This window comes from Monodon monoceros, unplaced genomic scaffold, assembly GCF_005190385.1.
Source record: "Monodon monoceros isolate NGI ecotype Baffin Bay Population unplaced genomic scaffold, NGI_Narwhal_1 Super_Scaffold_20, whole genome shotgun sequence".
Lineage (NCBI taxonomy): Eukaryota > Metazoa > Chordata > Mammalia > Artiodactyla > Monodontidae > Monodon > Monodon monoceros.
Window position 1 is genome coordinate 26508905 of NW_021703777.1, and position 21730 is coordinate 26530634.

At 40.8% G+C, this 21730-nt stretch overlaps 1 protein-coding gene across 4 annotated transcripts in view; it reads left to right on the forward strand.

Annotated features, from left to right (window-relative positions):
• Positions 1-21073, forward strand: part of EDNRA (endothelin receptor type A) — a 62343-nt gene extending 41270 nt beyond the window's left edge. For 2 of the 4 annotated variants that reach the window (XM_029235543.1, XM_029235541.1), the window contains exons 4-8: positions 6506-6704; positions 10915-11067; positions 15396-15529; positions 16192-16300; positions 18561-20161. In XM_029235543.1, coding sequence (XP_029091376.1) covers positions 6506-6704; positions 10915-11067; positions 15396-15529; positions 16192-16300; positions 18561-18701 — 736 coding nt within the window. In that variant the 3' untranslated portion in view covers positions 18702-20161. Of the gene's footprint in view, positions 1-6505; positions 6705-10914; positions 11068-15395; positions 15530-16191; positions 16455-18560 lie in introns of those variants that run through there. The other 2 variants (XR_003795616.1, XM_029235544.1) reach the window with 2 other exon arrangements.
• Positions 21074-21730: the final 657 nt, after the last annotated feature.

Here is a 21730-nt window from a genome sequence, read left to right on the forward strand (position 1 = left end):
TGACCATGTTGTGGGTCAGGGATTTGGGCGGTTCTTCCGCTCCTTGTTACTTCGACTGTGGTCTCACGGTGGATTTCAGCTGGCCACTGAGCTTGCTTCATGGGTCCAAGACTCACATGACTGGCCCCTTGGCAAGAACAGCTGGACATCTGAGCTCAGCGGAGCCCATCTCCCTCTCCATGAAGTCCAGGGCTGTCCAACACCCCTCCAGCGGGCTCAGGGCTCCAGGGTGGAACCTGCTGCTCCATTCAGAGGCCAGGCATGAAACTGACAAAGCATCGTTCCAGCTGTGCCCAGCTGGTCAAAGGAGCCGCAGGCCAGCCCAGATGAAGGACCCAACTGAAGAAATGTCCAAATATCTGCAGCTATCTTTCTTTTTTATTATTATTAATTTTTCTTTTTTTGTTGTTGAAGTATAATTGCTTTATAACGTTGTGTTAGTTGCTGCTGCACAACAAGGTGACTCAGCTCTACATATACATATGTTCCCACATCCCCTCCCTCTTGCGTCTCCCTCCCACCCTCCCTAACCCACACCCCTAGGTGGGCACAAAGCACCGAGCTGACCTCCCTGTGCTATGGGGCTGCTTCCCACTAGCTATCTATTTTACATTTGGAAGTGTATATATGTCCATGCCACTCTCTCACTTCGTCCCAGCTTACCCTTCCCCCTCCCCGTGTCCTCAAGTCCATTCTCTACATCTGCGTCTTTATTCCTGTCCTGCCCCTAGGTTCTTCAGAACCTTTTTCTTTTTTTTAGATTCCATATATATGTGCTAGCATACGGTATTTGTTTTTCTCTTTCTGACTTACTTCACTCTGTATGACAGTCTCTAGGTCCATCCACCTCACTACAAATAACTCAATTTCATTTCTTTTTATGGCTGAGTAATATTCCACTGTATATATGTGCCACATCTTCTTTATCCATTCGTCTGTCGATGGGCATTAAGGTTGCGTCCATGTCCTGGCTATTGTAAATAGTGCTGCAATGAACACTGGGGTGCATGTGTCTTTTGAATTATGGTTTTCTCAGGGTATATGCCCAGTAGTGGGATTGCTGGGCCATATGGTAATTCTATTTAGTTTTTTAAGGAACCTCCATACTGTTCTCCACAGTGGCTGTATCAATTTACATTCCTACCAACAGTGCAAGAGGGTTCCCTTTTCTCCACACCCTCTCCAGCATTTATTGTTTGTAGATTTTTTGATGATGGCCATTCTGACCGGTGTGAGGTGATACCTCATTGTGGTTTTGATTTGCATTTCTCTAATGATTAGCGATGTTGAGCATCCTTTCCTGTGTTTGTTGGCAATCTGTATGCCTTCTTTGGAGAAATGTCTATGTAGGTCTTCTGCCCACTTTTGGACTGGGTAGTTTGTTTTTTTGGTACTGAGCTGCATGAGCTGCTTGTGCATCTTGGAGATTAATCCTTGTCAGTCGCTTCGTCTGCACATAGTTTCTCCCATTCTGAGGGTTGTCTTTTCGTCTTGTTTATGGTTTCCTTCCTGCAGCTATCTTTTAATCCACTTCACCTGGCTTCTCTTTAAAGTTCTTCCTGCTGGCATTTTGCTCCCAAACCTCTGTATGGCAATTGGTCTGCCTAACACATAGGAGACACAAATCATAAACAAACATTACAAAGGGTCACGTTTTCTCAATTAAAGATTTGCAGGGCTTCCCTGGTGGCGCAGTGGTTGAGAGTCCGCCTGCCGATGCAGGGGACACGGGTTCGTGTCCCGGTCTGGGAAGATCCCACATGCCGCGGAGCGGCTGGGCCCGTGAGCCATGGCCGCTGAGCCTGCCCGTCCGGAGCCTGTGCTCCGCAGCAGGAGAGGCCGCAACAGTGAGAGGCCCGCGTACCGCAAAATAAAATAAAATAAAAAGATATGCAGACATAAGGATATAAGTGCCACTTTACCTTATGGAAGTGGCAAAACTGAAGAAAAATAAATTTTAATGAAGGCAAGCATTGACAGGCACTTAGGAGAAACATTTTTTAAAGGTACTTAAGCTACTTTTTCATCCCCTTGATTTAGTAATCTCACTCAAGATAATTAACCCAGGAAAATAATTCAAAAAGAAAAAAAAATCTGTACGTGCAAACATATTTATAGGCATGTTATTCACAACCTTGAAACACTAGAAATGATGTGATCATAGGAGGAAGATTTAGGTAAATGGTATCAATATCTTGTTATACTGGGTAGCTTTGAAATTAATAAATGCCATGCCTATGTAGAAACATGAAAAGCAAATAAAGCCAAAAACAAAATTGTAACTGACAAGATTATAATTATATTCAAACTACACTTATGAGAATAGAAATGGGCAAAGAATAAGAAGAAATGAAAATAGATTTTGCTGAAGTGATCTTTTGAATGGAAGTTTTCTTTTACACTGTTTTAAAGTACATTCAATAATATTTATTTTCAGTTTAATGAGTTTCCCAGATCGTACCTTAAAGATTGAAAGACATGCATTTAATGCCTCTAGCCTTGAAAACATGTAAAAATCTATTTATAGACACATACAGTAACAAACATCTTTACATAAACAAAACATGTAATTTATTCTTGTATTTTGGCATGTCACATGACAGAGTTCACGGTGGTGTCATGGGAAAAGACTCCCCTGGGACTTGGCAGACCAGAGCCCTGGCCCAGGCGCCCCACATTCACTGGAGACCAGGCAGAGGACTTGGTGACACACCCCTCCTCAGGTTCCCAACGAGAACACAAAGGGAGAAATTTCAGCCCAGATGTCCTGCTTGGTTTTAAATTATTGTGTTCTAGGATTCTGAAAGTATTAGCTCTTTATCTGTTGCCTGATTCAGGGCTGGCTTGAAAAATAAGAAACTCTTTGGAATGTATATTGGCTTTGGCCAATAAAGACAAATGCATGGTAAGGAAATGAACAAAGAAAGATTCTTAATTCAACAGATATTTATTCAGCACCTATCGTTGTAGGTCTTGTGACCAACATGCAAGATGTCTGCCCTATGGAGCTTATATTCAAAAGGGAGAGGTGGACATAGACCATAAACAAAATAAATAAGTAACATATTTGATTGGTCCCATAGTAGTAAGTGCTATGGAGAAAAATATCAGGCTGAGTGGGACAGGGTACATCTGGAGGGGAATCTGGCAGTTTTAAATAGGGTATTCAGGGAAGGCCTCTGTGAAAAGACACCATTGCGTAAAGATCTGAAGGAAGTGAGGAGGGAGCTCTGAGGACACCTGTAGGCATTCCCACTGGGGTGGGAACCCACTGGGGGATCTGAGCAGAGGGGTGACATGATTGGCTTACATTTTAACAGGCTCACCCCAGTTGCTGTGTTCAGGGCAAACTGCAGGAGGGCGAAGTGGACACAGGGAGACCAGTTAGGAAGCTATTACAATAATCCAGGCAGGTGGTAACTGGCGAGATGGTGAGAAGTGGTTGCATCTGGATACGTTTTGAAGGAAGAGGTTGCAAGGTTTGCTAAAGAATTGGATGTGTGGTGGAAGAGAAAAAGAGGAGGGAAGGCTAACTTCAAAGTTCTGGGCCTGAGATGGTAACGACTAGAGAGAAGGCAAGGAAGGGGGCAAGGAAGAAGACCAGGAGTCTGGTTTGGGTGAGTTTCAGTGCCTATTAGATATCCGAGTGGAAACCTCAAGTAGGCAGGTGGATATACAAGTCTAGAGTTAGAGGTGAGGCTCTAGGCTAGAGTTATAAATTTGAGAATTAATTATCAGCATATAGAGTTTAAATGATACTAAAGCCGTGAGACTAGATGAGATCACAAAGAGAGAGGGTGTAGATAGAAAAGAAAAGAGGTGCGAGGACCAAGGAGAAATCCAACACTAAGAATTTGAGGCATGGGCATGATCCAGCCAAGGAGATGAGATGGAGTGGCCAATCCCATCAGCGGGAGGAAAACTAGCAGAATGTGGTCAAAGCCAAGTGAAGAAAGCATTTTAAAGAGGAGGGATTATTTCCGGAATAGTTTTTGTTGGCAGGCTGTTCATAATCACACCTAGTAAGGAGAACATATTGTGTATGATCTGTTGTGTCATCATCACACAAATAAAAATCATTTTGGGAACATCCAGTATTTCTTATTTTCCACACCTTTCTGCACCTCCAGCATCACAACCGCTCTTATGGTTGTTTTCTCATCTCATGGAGATGTTATTAAGATCAGTGTGATTACAAATGGGAAATATTCTAATTCTCAGTCATGTGGGTTAATGAAGGAGCAGACTGATTATGAATCATTTGCTCAACTAGGCACTAAAAATTACTTCTATTTATTTTTAAATGTTGAATTCACAATGGATTATAGATAGGTCATATTCTGGGAACTCATGGGCACATTATAAAATGAAGCTGGTCTGTGAATATATTTATCATTAGAACGTGTAGATCACATTTTCTTACTAAACCACCTTCTATCTCCAATCCTGCCTAAGAAATCTGGCTTTCTCTCTTAAGAGATAAAGTGTTTTATTTACATCACCTTTCCTGATAAGAGGAGGGGAGAAGAAACAGATATAACTCATTGACAGCCTTGGGATATAGACATTCTGTCTCCGTTCCTTTTAGCTTTTACTGGACATCAGGCTGCCAGTCTAATAAGGCAGCAAAGAAAAGTAAACAGAAATAGAAAGCAGAATATATAGCAGTCTTCATCCAACTGGCAATAACCATAAATTTTCAAATGCAGTGTTGGCTACATCGTAAAAGGATTTTCATGGTCTGTTTGCATAGCTGTATTTTATTCCATTCTGAACTAATCTGGACTTTTTCAGAGATTCTTATTGTACACCAATCTTATTTATCCTAAAAATCTTTTGCAAAACACTTCTCCAGCAAAATGTGCTGTATATATGCCACGTGGCATCATCGTGCATACCAAAACTATAGTTTCTAATCTACAGTGAAGAACAGGTAGCATAATTCCTAGGAGCTGTGTTTTCACAGGTGTACGTTTTAGTTGTACTGAGACAGAACACTAACTATAAATGATAGGGGCTCATTTTGGTGGCTATGGGTAGCTTGTATCTTGCCTTGGCGCTGCTAACTAATCTTTCCCATTAAGCTGCCTGGCCTGCAAACCCATGTGCACCTGTCTCAACGCCTTGGTCTGTTTTGCAGTCTTTTTTTGGCACTGTCTAATGAAAGCTATTAAAAGAAAATGTTTCCTTTCCATTACAACAGCAGCAAAAATTTCAAGAATGAAGTCACAAAAATATTGTACCACAGGTCCCTTCTTAATAGTAAGTCTGAAAGCAGCACCAGACCATCATCTCATGTCAAAGAGCATAGTTTCTGAAACCAAAGTTTCTTTAGACTTAACATGTAAATGTGATTATTATCATAAAATATTCAGGTAAAATATAAGGCAAACACAATTTCTTAATGCCAGTTAGTGCTTTTTTTTTTTTTAATGTATTTATTTATTTATTTTTGGCTGCGTTGGGTCTTCGTTGCTACACGCGAGCTTTCTCTAGTTGCGGTGAGCGGTGGCTACTCTTCTTTGCGGTGCGCGGGCTTCTCATTGTGGTGGCTTCTCCTGTTGCAGAGCATGGGCTCTAGGTGCATGGACTTCAGTAATTGTGGCACACGGGCTTCAGTAGTTGTGACTCGCAGGCTCTAGAGCGCAGGCTCAGTAGTTGTGGCGCACGGCCTCAGTCGCTCCGCGGCATGTGGGATCCTCCCGGACCAGGGCTCGAACCGGTATCCCCTGGATTGGCAGGCATATTCTTAACCACTGCGCCACCAGGGAAGTCCCCCAGTTAGTGCTTTGACTGGCATGATTGTTCAGTTATATTTATATCTTATGCTTCTGTATGAACCATTCTTTCCTATTAAACTGTAAACCCTAAAGTTTAGGAACCAAGCTATCTTTAGCTCAGTTTTATATAGTCTAGCACAGGGTCATATGGGAGAGATATAGTTATTCTTTGACATTTTCAAATATAATTATTAGAAATATTTATTTACTAAAACAGCCACCTGGTACAAGCCCACTGTGATCATATTTTGAGGGTAGAGGAAGGGAGAAAACAATGGAATATCTATGGTCACTATTCACTTAAGGATATCTAGATCCACTTCATAGATAATATTTCAAGTTTTTTTAATATAGAAACAGAAATAAGACATTACCATAACAAGTACCAGCAGCTTTCACTACCCCTTCCATCATCCAATTTTCCCCCCAGCTTAATAAACATAGCACACCCATCTCTGCTGCCACATCCTAAATTCTCAGGAGATTTCGATGGGCCCCAAGTGAAGATCTCAGACTCAGGCCTGCCAGCCAGTTGAACTCCAAATGGGTAGAACCTTTAATAGCCCCACTTGTTTTTCACACCAGGACTCACAGAAAATTCCTAAAAAGCTAATGGTTGGTCACTGGCCAAAGGAAGGATCTTTCCAGCATTTATAATTTTCATTTAATTGAAATAAACTTAAAATTTCCTAACCACTTGGTGCCATCACCCCCTTTTTTTTTAGGTACAGAGCAGTTGCCTCCTGGAGTCGTGTTCAGGGAATTGGGATTCCCTTGGTCACAGCCATTGAGATTGTCTCCATCTGGATCCTTTCTTTTATCCTGGCCATCCCCGAAGCAATCGGCTTCGTCATGGTGCCCTTTGAATACAAGGGTGAACAGCACAAAACCTGTATGCTCAATGCCACGTCAAAATTCATGGAGGTATGAAAAGTTTAAAGGAAATTAACTGGGGAGGGGAGAAGGTCTTCATTTACCATCACCAAGATTTGTTGCTATCTCTACACTGCCGAGTGTGGTTTACTCTGTTAGTTCAGTCAAATTTTCTTTAATTGCATGAAAAGCAGATGTTAAACCAGGGCTTAGCTTCTTGAATAAAACAACTATTTTGTTTTCACTCTTGTATTATAGCACAACTGTAGACACAACTGTTGCTCTGCACCAAACAACTCAGAATTCTGAAACTGATTTACTAAGAAAGAGAGATTGATGTGTATGCATGTAGTGCTATTTGTTTTGATAACAAGGAGTACAGCACCATTTCCATCTGACAGACACGCTGATGCTTATTTGATGTTACTTGGGGAAATGCACATTGCTCACACAGTTTTTAAAGACAGATTTACTAATTCAAAGTAGGAAGTCATTCTCATGTGTGCTTATGTTAGTACAGATTCTGTCTAATATATAAATAATTTTTAAAAATTTTTTATTTTATTTGGTTTCTTTTCTCTTTTTAAAAAAATATTTATTTTTGGCTGCATTGGGTCTTCATTGCTGCACACGGGCTTTCTCTAGGTGCAGAGAGCAGGGGCTACTCTTCGTGGTGGTGCGCAGGCTTCTCATTGCTGTGGCTTCTCTTGCTGCGGAGCACGGGCTCTAGGCGCGCGGGCTTCAGTAGTTGTGGCACGCGGGCTCAGCAGTTGTGGCTCACAGGCTTAGTTGCTCCGCGGCATGTGGGATCTTCCTGCACCAGGGCTTGAACCCGTGTCCCCTGCACTGGCAGGCGGATTCTTAACCACTGTGCCACCAGGGAAGCCCCAAGTAATATAAATTTGCAGAACTTTTTAAAAAGCATTTTAGTGTAACAAGTTCAACTGTTGCTTAATACACCTGACCGCATTAATGTTTCTGAAAAGCTTAATTACATAACTGAGAGTATTAGGAACACATTTAAAATGCACATTTCCTCTGCAAAACTAGTCACATGTAGAACGAGGAGGAAAACCAAGAATAACTATTTCTCTTAAATCAGCATAATTTAGTACTTTGATGTAAGTTTCATGCAGTTCAGATTCCACATTTAATCATTTACAGACCTCTTAAGGTATGTTTTCCTTCCATGGAAAATTCACACAATTAGTGGTTTTACAGTTGACCAGTTATCCTGCTTGGAAATTCTTGTTTCAAAATTAAAAGTGCTCATGAACACAGCCAAACTAGCAACCTTAAAATTAAAGTCTTCTGCTGAGCCACTGACTTTTTTATGAAGTCAACCTCCACAGTGAAAAGCAAAGTAGTAGAAGGCTATCAGAATTTGGGCAGTGTGAATGAGCAATCTAGAAAACCCTGACTAAAACATTAGAGAGAAGAGGCTCAACATAAGAAGGAACTCACTGGGAATTTCCTGGCGGTCCAGTGATTAGCACTCATGGAAGTCATGGGTTCAATCCCTGGTCAAGGAACTAAGATCCCGCAAGCCGCGCAGTATGGCCAAAAAAAAAAAAAGAGGAACTTACTGACCATTCCAGCTGGACAAAATGAAACGGGTTTCTTCACAAGGATGCATATCCTTTCTAGAGGTGAAGCTAAGAGTAGCTGCCCTTCAGGCTGGCGGGAGCGTTGTGGCTGGCGGGCGCCCGGAGGGTTGCAGTACAGGGTATGAGTTTGAACTGATGATTTTGAAGATTTCATTCCAAGTCTAAAGTTTTAGGATTCTCTTTCCCCTCCTGTTCTTTTTCTCTAATGTGATTCCCCCTCTTTTTCCACTCTTTCCTCCTCAACTTTGCTCTAACCTAGACTGGAGGGAGGTCCCTTCACACCCTTGCTGGTGACATCAGTTCAAAAGAAATGTGTGACCCCATTCTCAACAGGCCTCTACCATGGAAGGGGCAGGGAACTCCATCCAGTCCCCTCCAGGTAGGGTCAGCTTCCAGGCCCTCCGCAGCTGCTTCTAGGCAGTCACACCCAGCCAGCAATGCACCCAGAAGAAGGGGGTACAAAGGAAGGGGGTCCTCCAAGGAGTGTTTGTGTTGCACTTAAATGAAGAGAGAGTCCTTCTGATTTTTTGTTTGTTTTTTTAAGTTCAGTGCTAAAATCTTTCTACAGTGTGATGTGAATAGGAATATATTTGTATAAACAGATTTGAATAAACCAACTCCTTTGGGAGTCTGCACTTAACCTGAGGCTAGAATTCAGAGGTTTGTAAACTTGAATGGAAAGGAAATTACATGTTTATTTTCACTAACTTCTAACTGAAATTTATCATTTCCTTCTAATATGAAAGTAGGCAACAAACCACAGTAGTATTTAGCAGTACCATGATTTTTTCACTAATAGAAATAACAGACATTTCATACCACATAACAGTTGTATAATCTCGAAATATCATTTACATTCATCATTGCTTCTACATTCTGATAGAACCACCATTAGATCTGTGATTTAATTTGTTAATAAACACATATATTACTACATCAGAACTTTCTTTTTCATATTTTGATATCTGTGTTTGGATGTAATTGGTTTCCATTGTAATCTTACATATTTTATTTCATGCACATAAAAGTATTATTCTCAGAAAGAATTATAGTCTACACCAGAAGGCGATCTATGGCATAAAAATATTTAAGAACCCCTGCCCAGAACTTCTTTTCCTCAGGAACCATTTACAGAATATTTTAATAGACATGTTATAAATGCAGCCCACTGGGCCTCTTTCTATATTCAGAAACTCTCCAGTTTTTCACAGAGCAGTGTGATTACTTTTTACTGTGGGAACTGAGATATTACAGGAGGCTGCGTTATCCTTAGTAAATAAACAATCTGGAGAAACAGCATAAGAAAAGGAACAGCATTTCTTCCCAAACTGGTGATTAATTTAGTGGGACGAAGAATTTAGATGTAATTTTCTAATTTCCATTCTTATTGGGTATTATATTTTCTCTTTCAAGAACTCATAAAACTGAGTAATCCTGGTATTTACAAATCCTGTCCTCAGGGAGATAATGCTCAGTATGCCTTCAGATAAACTACACGGCCTCAATAGTTTCCAGGTGGTAAGTATTAAAAGAGAGCGAGAAAGGGCACAGTTATTGATGGCTCAAACTGGCTGGCTGCGAGGTCACATAGCAGACATACCAGACAAAGGGTTAATGCCCAGTAACCAGAACTCCACAGATAAGCCAGTCATAACCCTCACTGTTTCCAAACTAGATAGGCACATTAAGTACACTCTAACCACAATAGTCAGAAGGGAACCAGGCACTAGCAAAATGTTGAGAATCACCAACAAAGATAAGAGTCTGTCTGTATGTCTCAAAATCATGTTTTATGAGCTTTGGAAGGGAGCTCTTTTTATTGATTAGGGCTCTTGCCCTGTGTAATTAAAACCAACTTCAGTTTATTCAAAATATCTTTGTTGGGATAATTTTTAAAATTTATTTTATTGAAGTATAGTCGATTTACAATGTTGTGTTAATTTCTGCTGTACAGCAAAGTGATTCAGTTATCCATATATACACATTCTTTTTCATATTCTTTTCCATTATGTTTGATCACAGGATATTGAATATTGTTCCCTGTGCTGTACAGTAGGACCTTATTTCTTATCCATTCTATGTATAATAGTTTGCATCTGCTAATCCCAAACTCCTAATCCATCCCTCCCTCCCCTCCCTTGATAACCACAAGTCTGTTCTCTATGTCTGTGAATCTGTTTCTGTTTCATAGATAAGTTCATTTGTATCATATTTTTGATTCCACATGTGAGATCATATGATATTTGTCTTTCTCTTTCGGACTTACTTCACTTAGTATGATAATCTCTAGGTCCATCCTTGTTGCTGCAAATGGCATTATTTCATTCTCTTTATGGCTGAGCAATATTCCATTGTATATTCATCTGTCAATGGACATTTAGGTTGCTTCTATGTCTTGGCTATGGTGAATAGCGCTGTTTGTCAGGACAATTTTTAATGCAATTTCTTTGTGTGCTATTATAAAGCCAAGATAATGTCTGGAGTTTCCAATTTAGTTGTTTTGACTACCACCTCCAAGCCCATTACCACAACCAGAGAGCATGAATATACAAACATATCTGCAAGCGTGAAAATGTTGAAGACACCAGAGGTGCTGTACAGCTAATTTTCATTATAATGCTCCTCTTCCTCTCTCCCTTCTCTTCTCTTTCCAGTTCTACCAAGATGTTAAGGACTGGTGGCTGTTTGGGTTCTACTTCTGCATGCCCCTGGTGTGCACCGCGATCTTCTACACCCTCATGACTTGTGAGATGTTAAACAGAAGGAACGGCAGCCTGAGAATTGCCCTCAGTGAACACCTGAAACAGGTAAATCTAATAAGATCGTGAAGATGTGGCCAACACTGTTTTGTCCTTGACAACAAAAGGCCTATGAATACTGTATTTCGCAGATTTAGCCTGATTTCCTAAAAATAAAAATACTGTCAGGGCTTCCCTGGTGGCGCAGTGGTTGGGAGTCCGCCTGCCGATGCAGGGGACACGGGTTCATGCCCTGGTCCGGGAGGATCCCACGTGCCGTGGAGCGGCTGGGCCCGTGAGCCATGGCCGCTGGGCCTGCGTGTCCGGGAGAGGCCACAACAGTGAGAGGCCCGCGTACAGCAAAAAAAAAAAAAAAATACTGTCTTGTTTGTCTGTATGGTGGCCCTGCGGGCAGGGCCCAAACAGAGAGAAACTATTCATTTATTTTGCCTAGAGTGTATCAAACATGCGTGTTTGTGATTAGCAGTACGTTGAACTGGGGTTGGAACTGTGCCAGGACAAAAAAAGAAGTATATGTCTTTCTCCACGGGCAGGCTTTGCAGTCTTATTGTGGAAATTAAACACAAACATGAAATAATTGGAAAATAGAATCACAAGTTGTGGTAAAAAGTAGCCTTTGCTATAGAAAGCCAAGGAGGATATGAGTAAAGTCATGGAGAAATTGTATGAGGGGGATTGAACTGTTCATGGAGGATAAATGGGTTCCATGGGGAAGAAGAAGAGGACAGGGGGCATTTCAGGTGGGTGGACAGGGGTCTAGTAGAACACAGCATGGGCACCGTGCATTTGGGGAACTGGAAAAAAAAGATGGACCTCATTAGAGCAACATCTAAGGTAAGACTCATGATAGGAAACGGGATTGGGTACATAAGAAGCCACATTTTGGAGGGCTCAAAGTTCTAGAAGAAATCTGAACATGTCATTAGGACGCTACTGGTCCTTCCCAGGCAGGAAACAGAACAGATAAAACTGTGATGCTTATATTTGCTGGCTCTGTGACACTGGGAAAATTGCTTGATCTCTCTGAACTTCTAGTTCTTCAGAAAATGTATATAATAATACCTGCACTTTTCTGTACAAATACCAACTTAATTTTGAGTCTTAAAAATTTTAAATGAAATGTATATAATAATACATCAAAGGGATGACCTAATGCATGTGCGGTGTCTAATAGAACCCAACTCATAGTTTAGTCAGAAAATGTTGATATATATTAATTCAAAGAGTAAAACTAGGACTATGGGTAAGTTTTCAGTTTCAACAGACAAGTATATAAGGATGATGAACCACACCAAAAGTTAATGTGAGTTGTTGATGGAGCCTGGAAATCTGCCCTGTATGATGACCATACAACAAGCATCATTCTTCATTGGCAACACTTTTCAGCTAGAGGACTGATTTTTTTTGAGCGTCAGCTCCCTATCTGTAAATTGGACATAATAATACATGATCCAGTGTTATTATGAGAATCAAAGGAATTAATGTGCATACACATACTTTATAAAATCTAACATGTTATACAAATGGTAGCTATTATCTTTTATAATTTAACAGGAAAATTATCTTGAGAAACTTTAGTATGACATCATCCAGGCATGAATGTTTCAAGTACTCCAGATGTGAAACATATTAAGCAATTATTATGGCTCATTCTTGCAATGAAGATAACTAATTAGAATAGATTTATGAAAAACAGTGTTTTAAAATGTTGATTTTGCACAAGCACCACGATTGAGCCTATTTAAGCTACGAGTGGCAACTGCTCTAAAAATAATTGAATGGGGATTGGGAGCGGTAATAAGATGCTGCTGCTTCACATTTTCATAGCATTCTTTAAAGTTTTTAAAGAGCATTTCCATGTCCTTTTGGTATTTGATTCCTCCAAACACCCTGTGAGATAAACTGGACAGGCATTACCCTTATTATACAGGTGTTTAAGAGATTGACTCAACCAAATGGAGATCAGAACCCAAGACTTGGTCCCCATGCAATAGATATTCCCTCGTGTCTCACTCAAAGCTAGAGCAGGTTCTAACAGCAGGAGAGCAAGCCTGGCTGGAAGGCCTTCAAGTGGGATGGCAGGGAAGCTAGCTCAGAGTGAAAGACCCTGCCACCCTGTCCAATAACCAATATGGCTTTTGGTCTTGCTTCTTGTGTGGTTTTCTCAAATTTCTCTTCATTATACCAACAATACCTTTTATCGGTTAGGGATTGTGTTTGGATGCTGGTAGCAGAAAACCCAAAATAACAGGGAGGAGACCAAGTAGGGGTTTATTTTTCTCCCATGGCAAGAAGTTCAGATGTCATTGGCTCAGTGGTCCAGGGACTCAGAAGCCAGGGTTCTGCTGGTGTACTGACCTTTCCATTTTTATTGGAAGACAGCCGCTATAGCTCTACCATTATATCTTCTATCCAGGCACAAGAAAGGGAAGAACACTGATCACATTAGTGTGTGTGCGCCAAAGGAGTATACCCCACGTTTTTTTTGGCCACGGCCCGCGGCATGTGGGATTTTAGTTCCCCCACCAGGGAATGAACCCGTGTCCCATGCACTGGAAGAGCAGAGTCTTTAACCACTGGACCACGAGGGAAGTCCTGTCCCCCACTTTTAAGTAACTTTTCCAGAAACTGCACACAACGGTTTCTACTTAGTGTAATTGGTGAGAACTATGCGGATAAGGAGGCCAGGCTCCCGTGCTGCCGTGACAAAATCAAGGATCTGACTGATAGTAAGGAAAACAGAAGAATGGATATTGATTAACCAAACATCAGACTGTCATGGCAACGTATTAATATTACCTTTTAAAAAGTTATCCTCTTTGAGGATGTGCACAGGGGATGTAACCTCTCCCCAATACCCTCCTTTTCTATTTTTCTGGGCACACTGGCTTTCTGTGTATACAAAATTGGCCCTTTAAAATGATCCCCCATTCCTGTAGATTAATAAATAAAGGAATCCTTTATTTCTCTCAATCATCGTTCAGTTTATACATTCTCTGAAGTCATAGCCCAGCTAACTAGCCAGCTAACTCTGAAAGATTAAAGAACTCCCAGTTCTTGGGACTAGAGCCACAATTTGTGACAACTGCCCTGAAATCTTTTTAAATGGCTCTATTAATCATGTGGGTTTATTGTAGGCTTCCCATACTTAACACTATATGCTTCAGGTTGAACCAGCATTACCCTTCCAAACCCTGTTTTCAATCAGTTTTATTTTGACATTAAGTGATTCCAGTTACAGACAAGTTGCATTTTACATTCCCAGTGGGGCTTCCAAACGCATGCCCTGTAATACTCAAGTACAATGCACACAAATGACTGGTTGCAGATAATTCTTAACCTATGGTTTTGCTGATCCTATGCAGACCGCAAAGCATGTAAACCTGCCATTGGAGTCAAGCCAGGGTCAACATGTCCCAGTTTTTCTAATCGTCATTGCTGATAATCCTTTATCCTCATCCCTCTATTTGTAAACAATATATCCTTGGAAACTACATGCCCATGTCATTAATGAAAGAATTTTAAAAGCAAAAAAATCCCAATGCCAGGTTTCTCCAAGATCAAGAAATGGAGAAAACACGTTGTTCTTCCCTTTTCTTTTCTGTTTCCTACTCCTGTTTTGTTTTCCAAATATCTTTTTAGACTTGTCCTTTTTTTCCCCCCATGCTGCACGGCTTGCGGGATCTTAGTTCCCCAACCAGGGATTGAACCCAGCCCTCGGCAGTGAAAGTACACAATCCTAACCACTGGACCACCAGGGAATTCCCTAGATTTGTCCATTTTTTATCATGCTAGGGTCAGTCACCTTGACTGCCATGCTGTCATTAATGCTGGTGAATTAACTGCTATTGAGACTTTTAACTAACCCTCACCCCACATATTCAACATACACACACACACAGACCCAGCCACGGTGTTGGCTCAACCCCAGCCAGTCCCCACCTCTGCCCACCATCGAACCTCTGTCTTGGCCCTGTTGACCAGCCTGAGACCAACATCCTTCCTGGCAGCTGCCCCAAAAGAATCACTAGCAGCTCCTTGCTTAGAAATTAGACTCCAAATGTTTTCTTTTTCTTTTCTTTTTGTTTTTTTTTTCTGGCCACACTGTGCTGTGTGAAGGATCTTAGTTCCCCGACCAGGGATGGAACCTGTGCCCCCTGCAGTGGAAGCACAGAGTCCTACATACTGGATCTCCAGGGAATTCCCTGGACTCCAAATCTTGAAGAGGTGGAGGCATGGTGAGGGGCAGGCTGCTCTGGCATTTCTTCGAGTTACTCTTCCCCAATTTACTACTTCCTTTTGTGTAGCTCTTTCCTCTAGTAGAGAAACACTAAACTTATTGTCTTTTTTTTTTTTTTTCCCTCACTTTCCTTTAGCGTCGAGAAGTGGCAAAAACAGTTTTCTGTTTGGTCGTAATTTTCGCTCTGTGCTGGTTCCCTCTTCATTTAAGCCGTATTTTGAAGAAAACCGTGTATGATGAAATGGACACGAACCGATGTGAATTACTTAGGTATGATCCTCTGTACTCAGGAGGAAACTGGAGTTTCTCTGATTTCATATTTATAAGACTTTTACAAAACCACCTACTCTACATTTTCAATAGCCCTGAAAATTAAAACTGCAAAGTTGATTGTTTTTCTTTAGCTGACATAGCCCACAACTGATCTCAAAAATTTGCGCAAGCCGTATCAGTAATTTTGCTGCTCCCCTCCTGGGGCTGTGCATAATAGTTTGGGTTAACCAAGTGCTGGGTATATGTGTAAATGTTCTGCAGAACTGAAATTACCATTTAAACAAGGACTTAAGGGCTTCCCTGGTGGCGCAGTGGTTGGGAGTCCGCCTGCCGATTCAGGGGACGTGGGTTCGTGCCCCGGTCCGGGAGGATCCCACATGCCGCGGAGCGGCTGGGCCCGTGGCCCATGGCTGCTGGGCCTGCGCGTCCGGGGCCTGTGCTCCGCGGCAGGAGAGGCCACGGCGGTGGGAGGCCCGCGTACCGAAGAAAAAAACAAAAACAAAAACAAAAAAAACAAGGACTTAAAAAAAAAAAAATTCTGACTGCCACCTATAAGAAATGGCTTCTGGGCAAGAAAAATGCTTATTCTAGAGATAAATGCTAGTTAGCAGATTTGAAAACATGTTCTAATCTATCTCCTCTATTTTCTTTTGCTCTAGTTTCTTGCTGCTCATGGATTACATCGGTATTAACTTGGCAACCATGAATTCATGTATAAACCCAATAGCTCTATATTTTGTGAGCAAGAAATTTAAAAATTGTTTCCAGGTAAGACGTTTTGCAAGCATTTTTTAACAACAACCAAATGAGCATATTAAGTAACCAACAGGCATGGTTCATTCCAGTTGTAAATATCACTTTCGCTAGCTGTACTTTTCAGGAGAGAAGTGAAAAATCACATTTTGTTACCCAGAAAGAGGGTCAAGTTGTCAGCATAACAGAAAAGCAATATCTATTCAGACAACAACATATTCAGAGGTTAAAGCAAAAAGAGCTAACTTAATAACATGCCAATTTAGTGTCCTGCTTTAAAAAGAAATACTCCAACTTGAGCTCTAGGCCAACAGAATAGATAAAACTTATTCATGATCTCAACAAAACATAAACTCATTGTTAAGAAATCTCCTGCTAAACGCTATTTAATAGTACACTTAATAATAGCCTTTTCAAGGAAAGTAAATGTTTATGGATCTGGAAATCTGAACTAACGTAATTTAATTCGAAATCAATTTCCTTCCGTTCTTCAAAGTTCCCCATAGCTAAGCCAACCCATGTCCTCCCAAAGCTCCAAGCACTTCTTATTGAGGTGTCATTTTTCCAGTTCCTAGAATGATTTTAGCATAAAGTTAATCCTAACTGGATTCTGTTATCTTTGGCCAGGATGTTTAACTTCAGTTTATGGTATGTATTAGAAAGAGTAGCATAGAGTTCAAGGGTGCAGGATCTGGAAGCCAACAATCTTGATTTAGATCACAGCTCTGCACTAGCTAACTGTCTTATCAGTTCCAAGTGGTACCCCTCCTGCTTCCTCAGTTTGCTCATCTGTAAAATCAGATGCTCACTGTATCTATCTCATAAGGTGGAATGCAGTGGGTTAATATATGTTAAGTGCTTGAGACAACAGAGTGCTCATTACGAGCTTCTTATTATTAGGGATAGAAGAGAGGAAAAACACAAGCGACTGCCCTTGTGGAACTTATAATCTAGAAGGAAACAGACAAATATTTTTTTACAAAATCATAGAAATTGATGAAACCTGGTGTGGAAGTTCTTGTTGCCATACTTTTGAAGTCGAGTGGGTCATGTTTACAAGTCATGAAATGCCCTAAGAAAGATTCTGCCCTAAGAAAGATTGACTAAAATGCAGGTCATAATAGATACATGATGTAATCTGGAGTTAATATCAGTTTCTAATTAGTTTACACATTAACTAGAGGGGAAGGGAAAAAATCAGGGTGCAAACCCTCAGACATTAAACACAGTTTTGACTGATCTTCATAAAAAGGCAGCATACCCAGGTGGAAGAGCCCAATAGAGAGAGTCCTGGGTTCTAAGTTCAGTTCTGCCTCTTATTATCCTCTCTAAGCCTCCCTCTTCTCATTCATAAAATGAGGAAAATAGCACCTACCCCCAAAAGCTGTTAAGAGCATCAGGTGAGGTGGCCAATGCAGAGAGCCAAGTAGGTGGTACACACTGAAGAAATGCCAGGCCGGAGACTTCCCTGGTGGTCCAGTGGCTAAGGCTCCACACTCCCAATGCAGGGGGCCTGGGTTCAACCCCTGTTTGGGGAACTAGTTCCCACATGCCGCAACTGAAAGATCCTGTGTGCCGCAACTAAGACCCAGCACAACCAAATAAATAGATATTTTTTTTTAAATAATAATGATTTTTAAAAACACTTAAAAAAATGAAATGCCAGGACCCTCCCAGCCCTTTCCACTCATGCCCACCCCAAATCATTGAACACTCTCCCTCCACCAACACTGCCTTCCCTTCTTCTTTGACTTGGTGAATAAATTAAAACAAGAAACAAGGGATCTGTTGCTTTGCACTAGAATAAACTGTTTAACTTCTCCCTAGAGGTTACAAACTCCCTACCCTACATTACTAGTAAGGCTCACACTCTGTCCTCAAATGCCTACAGACATTCACCCCTTGTTGGTAGGCCTCCAGGTTCTGCAGGGAACAGGTTGGTGGCCTCATCTTTTTTTTTTTTAATTATTTTTGGCTACGTTGGGTCTTCATTGCTGAGCGTGGGCTTTCTCTAGTTGCAGTGAGCGGGAGCTGCTCTTCGTTGCGGTGCGTGGGCTTCTCATTGCAGTGATCTCTCTTGTTGCAGAGCACGGGCTCTAGGTGCATAGGCTCAGTGGTTGTGGCGCACAGGCTTAGCTGCTCCACGGCATGTGGGACCTTCCCAGACCAGGGCTCGAACCCATGTGCCCTGCATTGGCAGGCATATTCTTAACCACTGTGCCACCAGGGAAGCCCTGGTAGCCTCGTCTTAATTCGAGTCTATTCCTTCTCCCAGTCTTGCCTCTGCTGCTGCTGTTACCAGTCCAAGAGTCTGATGACCTCAGTCCCCATGAATGGAACAAGCATCCAATGGAAGAACCATGAACAAAACAACCATAACACAGAGAGGAGCAGCCACAAGGACAGTATAAACTAAACATCTTAAGGAACATTCATCAATATACTTCAAATACTATTGGAGAAAAAAAAAAAATCAACACAACAACTGCATCTCCAGAAATCTCTTCTTCCATCCTTCTCCCATGACTCAGTACCACCCCCTGGAAAAATGTTTTCCAAAACATTGAAGGGTTGACTGGTTTATACCCACAAATTCAACGAATCTTACTTTGATTTACCTAATTTACATATTCTGCATGTTATATTCAGCCCTAAAAAATGGTGGGAGTTGGCGGGGGAAAGGAGATTGTTCAGTTAAACCAGAAGGATATACACTATCTTTGCATGAAAATAGAGTTTTCGAGTACGTGGCTAGCTTTCATGGCGGTTCTGTAGAACGTTCCATAAGAACTGGTCACCATGAAAAGCTTAGAAATTATAACAAGGTTTTCTATTTTTTTAAAGTAATTTTGTTTTTTTGGCCAAACATGGTATGGGTTTAAGTCTCCTTTATTTGAAATGTCATTCAGTGCCAGTATTTTTTAACAGCATAGTTGCCTATACAAATGATGATTTGAGCTTATTTACATATATTTTGCCCCCAAAAAAGAAGAAGACATAAAATGGACTTCAGGTGAGCAATTAGGTTAATGTTTCTCATGTCACTGGCTTATTTTTAAAACATAAATTCTCAAGCTGCAAGAGCTTACAAGAACTTAAAGCACAGACCGATATCCACATATGGCAGTTTAATAGCTGCTATTCAAACAACTTTTAAGAATCTATATTTTCTTTTTTAATGGTGTTTCATTACAGGAGACCTTGTGCATATTTTTATGTTAAATTTAAAAATAATGCTTGAATGAAATAGTTCTATTTTTCATGAGCCCAATTTTTTTAATGGAAGCATGTTATGTAAAATCAATATATACTAAAATTTAAATGTATGTGTCATTTAACTATGCCCAAGACTTTCAGTGCAATGCACAGAAGTCCAAAGCACAGCCAGGAGAAAAGGACTGAGTATTTTTAGAAGATTTGGAAATTTTCATTGAGGTTTATTTTTGGTTTTAGTAACATGTATACGTGTGTATATGTATGCAAATGTACATACATATATACATATATATGTATACAAACCACCTCATAGTCTCTTGATTGCTTTTAAAATGTTAACTGGCAGTAAGACTTTTTTGGTCATTCCCTTTTTCACATAGGAATATAGGAAACATAATTTCAAAGAGGCCAGCTGAGTTTATCATGTCAGTGAAATATAATTGCCACCATGAACTTAAGGTTCTCTGGATTTCCAGTATGCACATAAACACCTCCCTCACCCCAACTCCTCACATAGTCACCATTTCAAGAGGCCCACAGTGATTTCTGCTGGGCATTTTCCACGATGTTTACAGACTGTGAGTACAGCAGAAAATCTTTTACTGTGTGTATATAAACATATATATATATATATATAAACAACCATACAGTTCTTTTAGCCAATTTTTCTGTGATTGTCTCTATGGAATGCACTCGTGGGTGTGGTGTTTGCACGTGGTGGGACGGTTGTATGGACTTCATGTAATCTAATACTAATGCCCAGCAGTTGTGCCAAAGCACACACTCTAAGTGGAATCTAGGTAGATGTTCCTCTCGACAACCAGCCTCAGTCAGTTTTAATCTGTCTGTGTTCATAAATCTTGTGACAGTGTTACTATTACAAATGGAACGTGGCAGGCAGCATGAAAAAGGACGAGCCATGGGTAGACAATGGGGTTTTGGTTCGTTGGTTGGTTGGTTAGGAAAAAGCAGTATTTGGGGTTATATTTTTTTCCTGTGCTGGAGCAAAAGTCATTAACATTTGAAGTATTATATTGTCCCAGTTCCCAACTCAGCGTGGTGATGAGACTGACAAGTGGGCAGATGTTTCTATCAGACTTCGCCAGAAAGATTGCTGATAATAAATTAGCTCAGCCGATTCTTTGGGCTGTATTTTAGCACAGTCATGTATAAAATGATATCAGATTCCAGCCATCCAGTTGCAGGGCTCCTTTACGTGTTAGCAGTCAAATTCCATTAGCCCACTGGTGTGTCACATGCAGTGATATATCCCTATAATGTAAGCCATATGTTCACACCATTTTGTTTAGACAGATGTCTTTTTTTAAAGATGCTTTGTCTCTTGCATATTAAAAATGCATTTTACAAGTTCAAAAAGTCATAGATTTCTGAATAACCACACAGGCTTCCATGTGCATTTTGTTTATGGACCAGTAAGTGACCGTGGTTGACTAGTAGGAATATTTCCAATTTCTACCTTTATCACATCTTTTCAAGTAAATCTGTAGAAATGAGCCAGAAGCCAAGGCCCTGCACTGGCAGTGGCCCATAAATATAAAATAAAAGTTTACAGAAGCCTTGCAGGTGTCTCTTCATTTGTATATAGTTCTATGTAGGAAACGTTTGTTACACAATACCTATCGCAAACCTCTGCCTAGTAATAGCCAGGTGAGCAGTTTTACTTTCAAACAGATGCTTCCTAACTGTATTCTACTCTCAACCAACTTTGCTGTATTGAACACTTAACTCTCCCATTCATTCCTTCCTTCATCTTTCCTGTGAATTTTACTGAGCATCTGCTATGCACCAGGAGTTCTTCTAGGTATTGGGGATATAGCAGGGAACAATACAGGCAAAATGCCTGCTCTCGTGGAGCTTGTGTTCTAGAAGAAGGAGTTGGACAATAAACAATTAGGATCAATAAACAATGTGTCAGGTGGATACCTGGAGGAAAGACTCGTCTACATACAACTGCTTATTTGACATTTCCAACTGGAGGACTAATAGACTTACTATATCTGAAACTAAGGTCCTGATATCCTTCTAACCTGTGCTGCTGTAATATTCCTCTGCTCATGTATTAGTCAAGGTTCTCCAGAGAAACAGAACCAATAGGATAGATAGATGAATAGATAGATAGATACGTACATACATACATACGTAGAAGATTCTCTGTGAGAATTGGCTCACATGATTATGGAGGCTGAGATATGTATGCCATGATGTGCC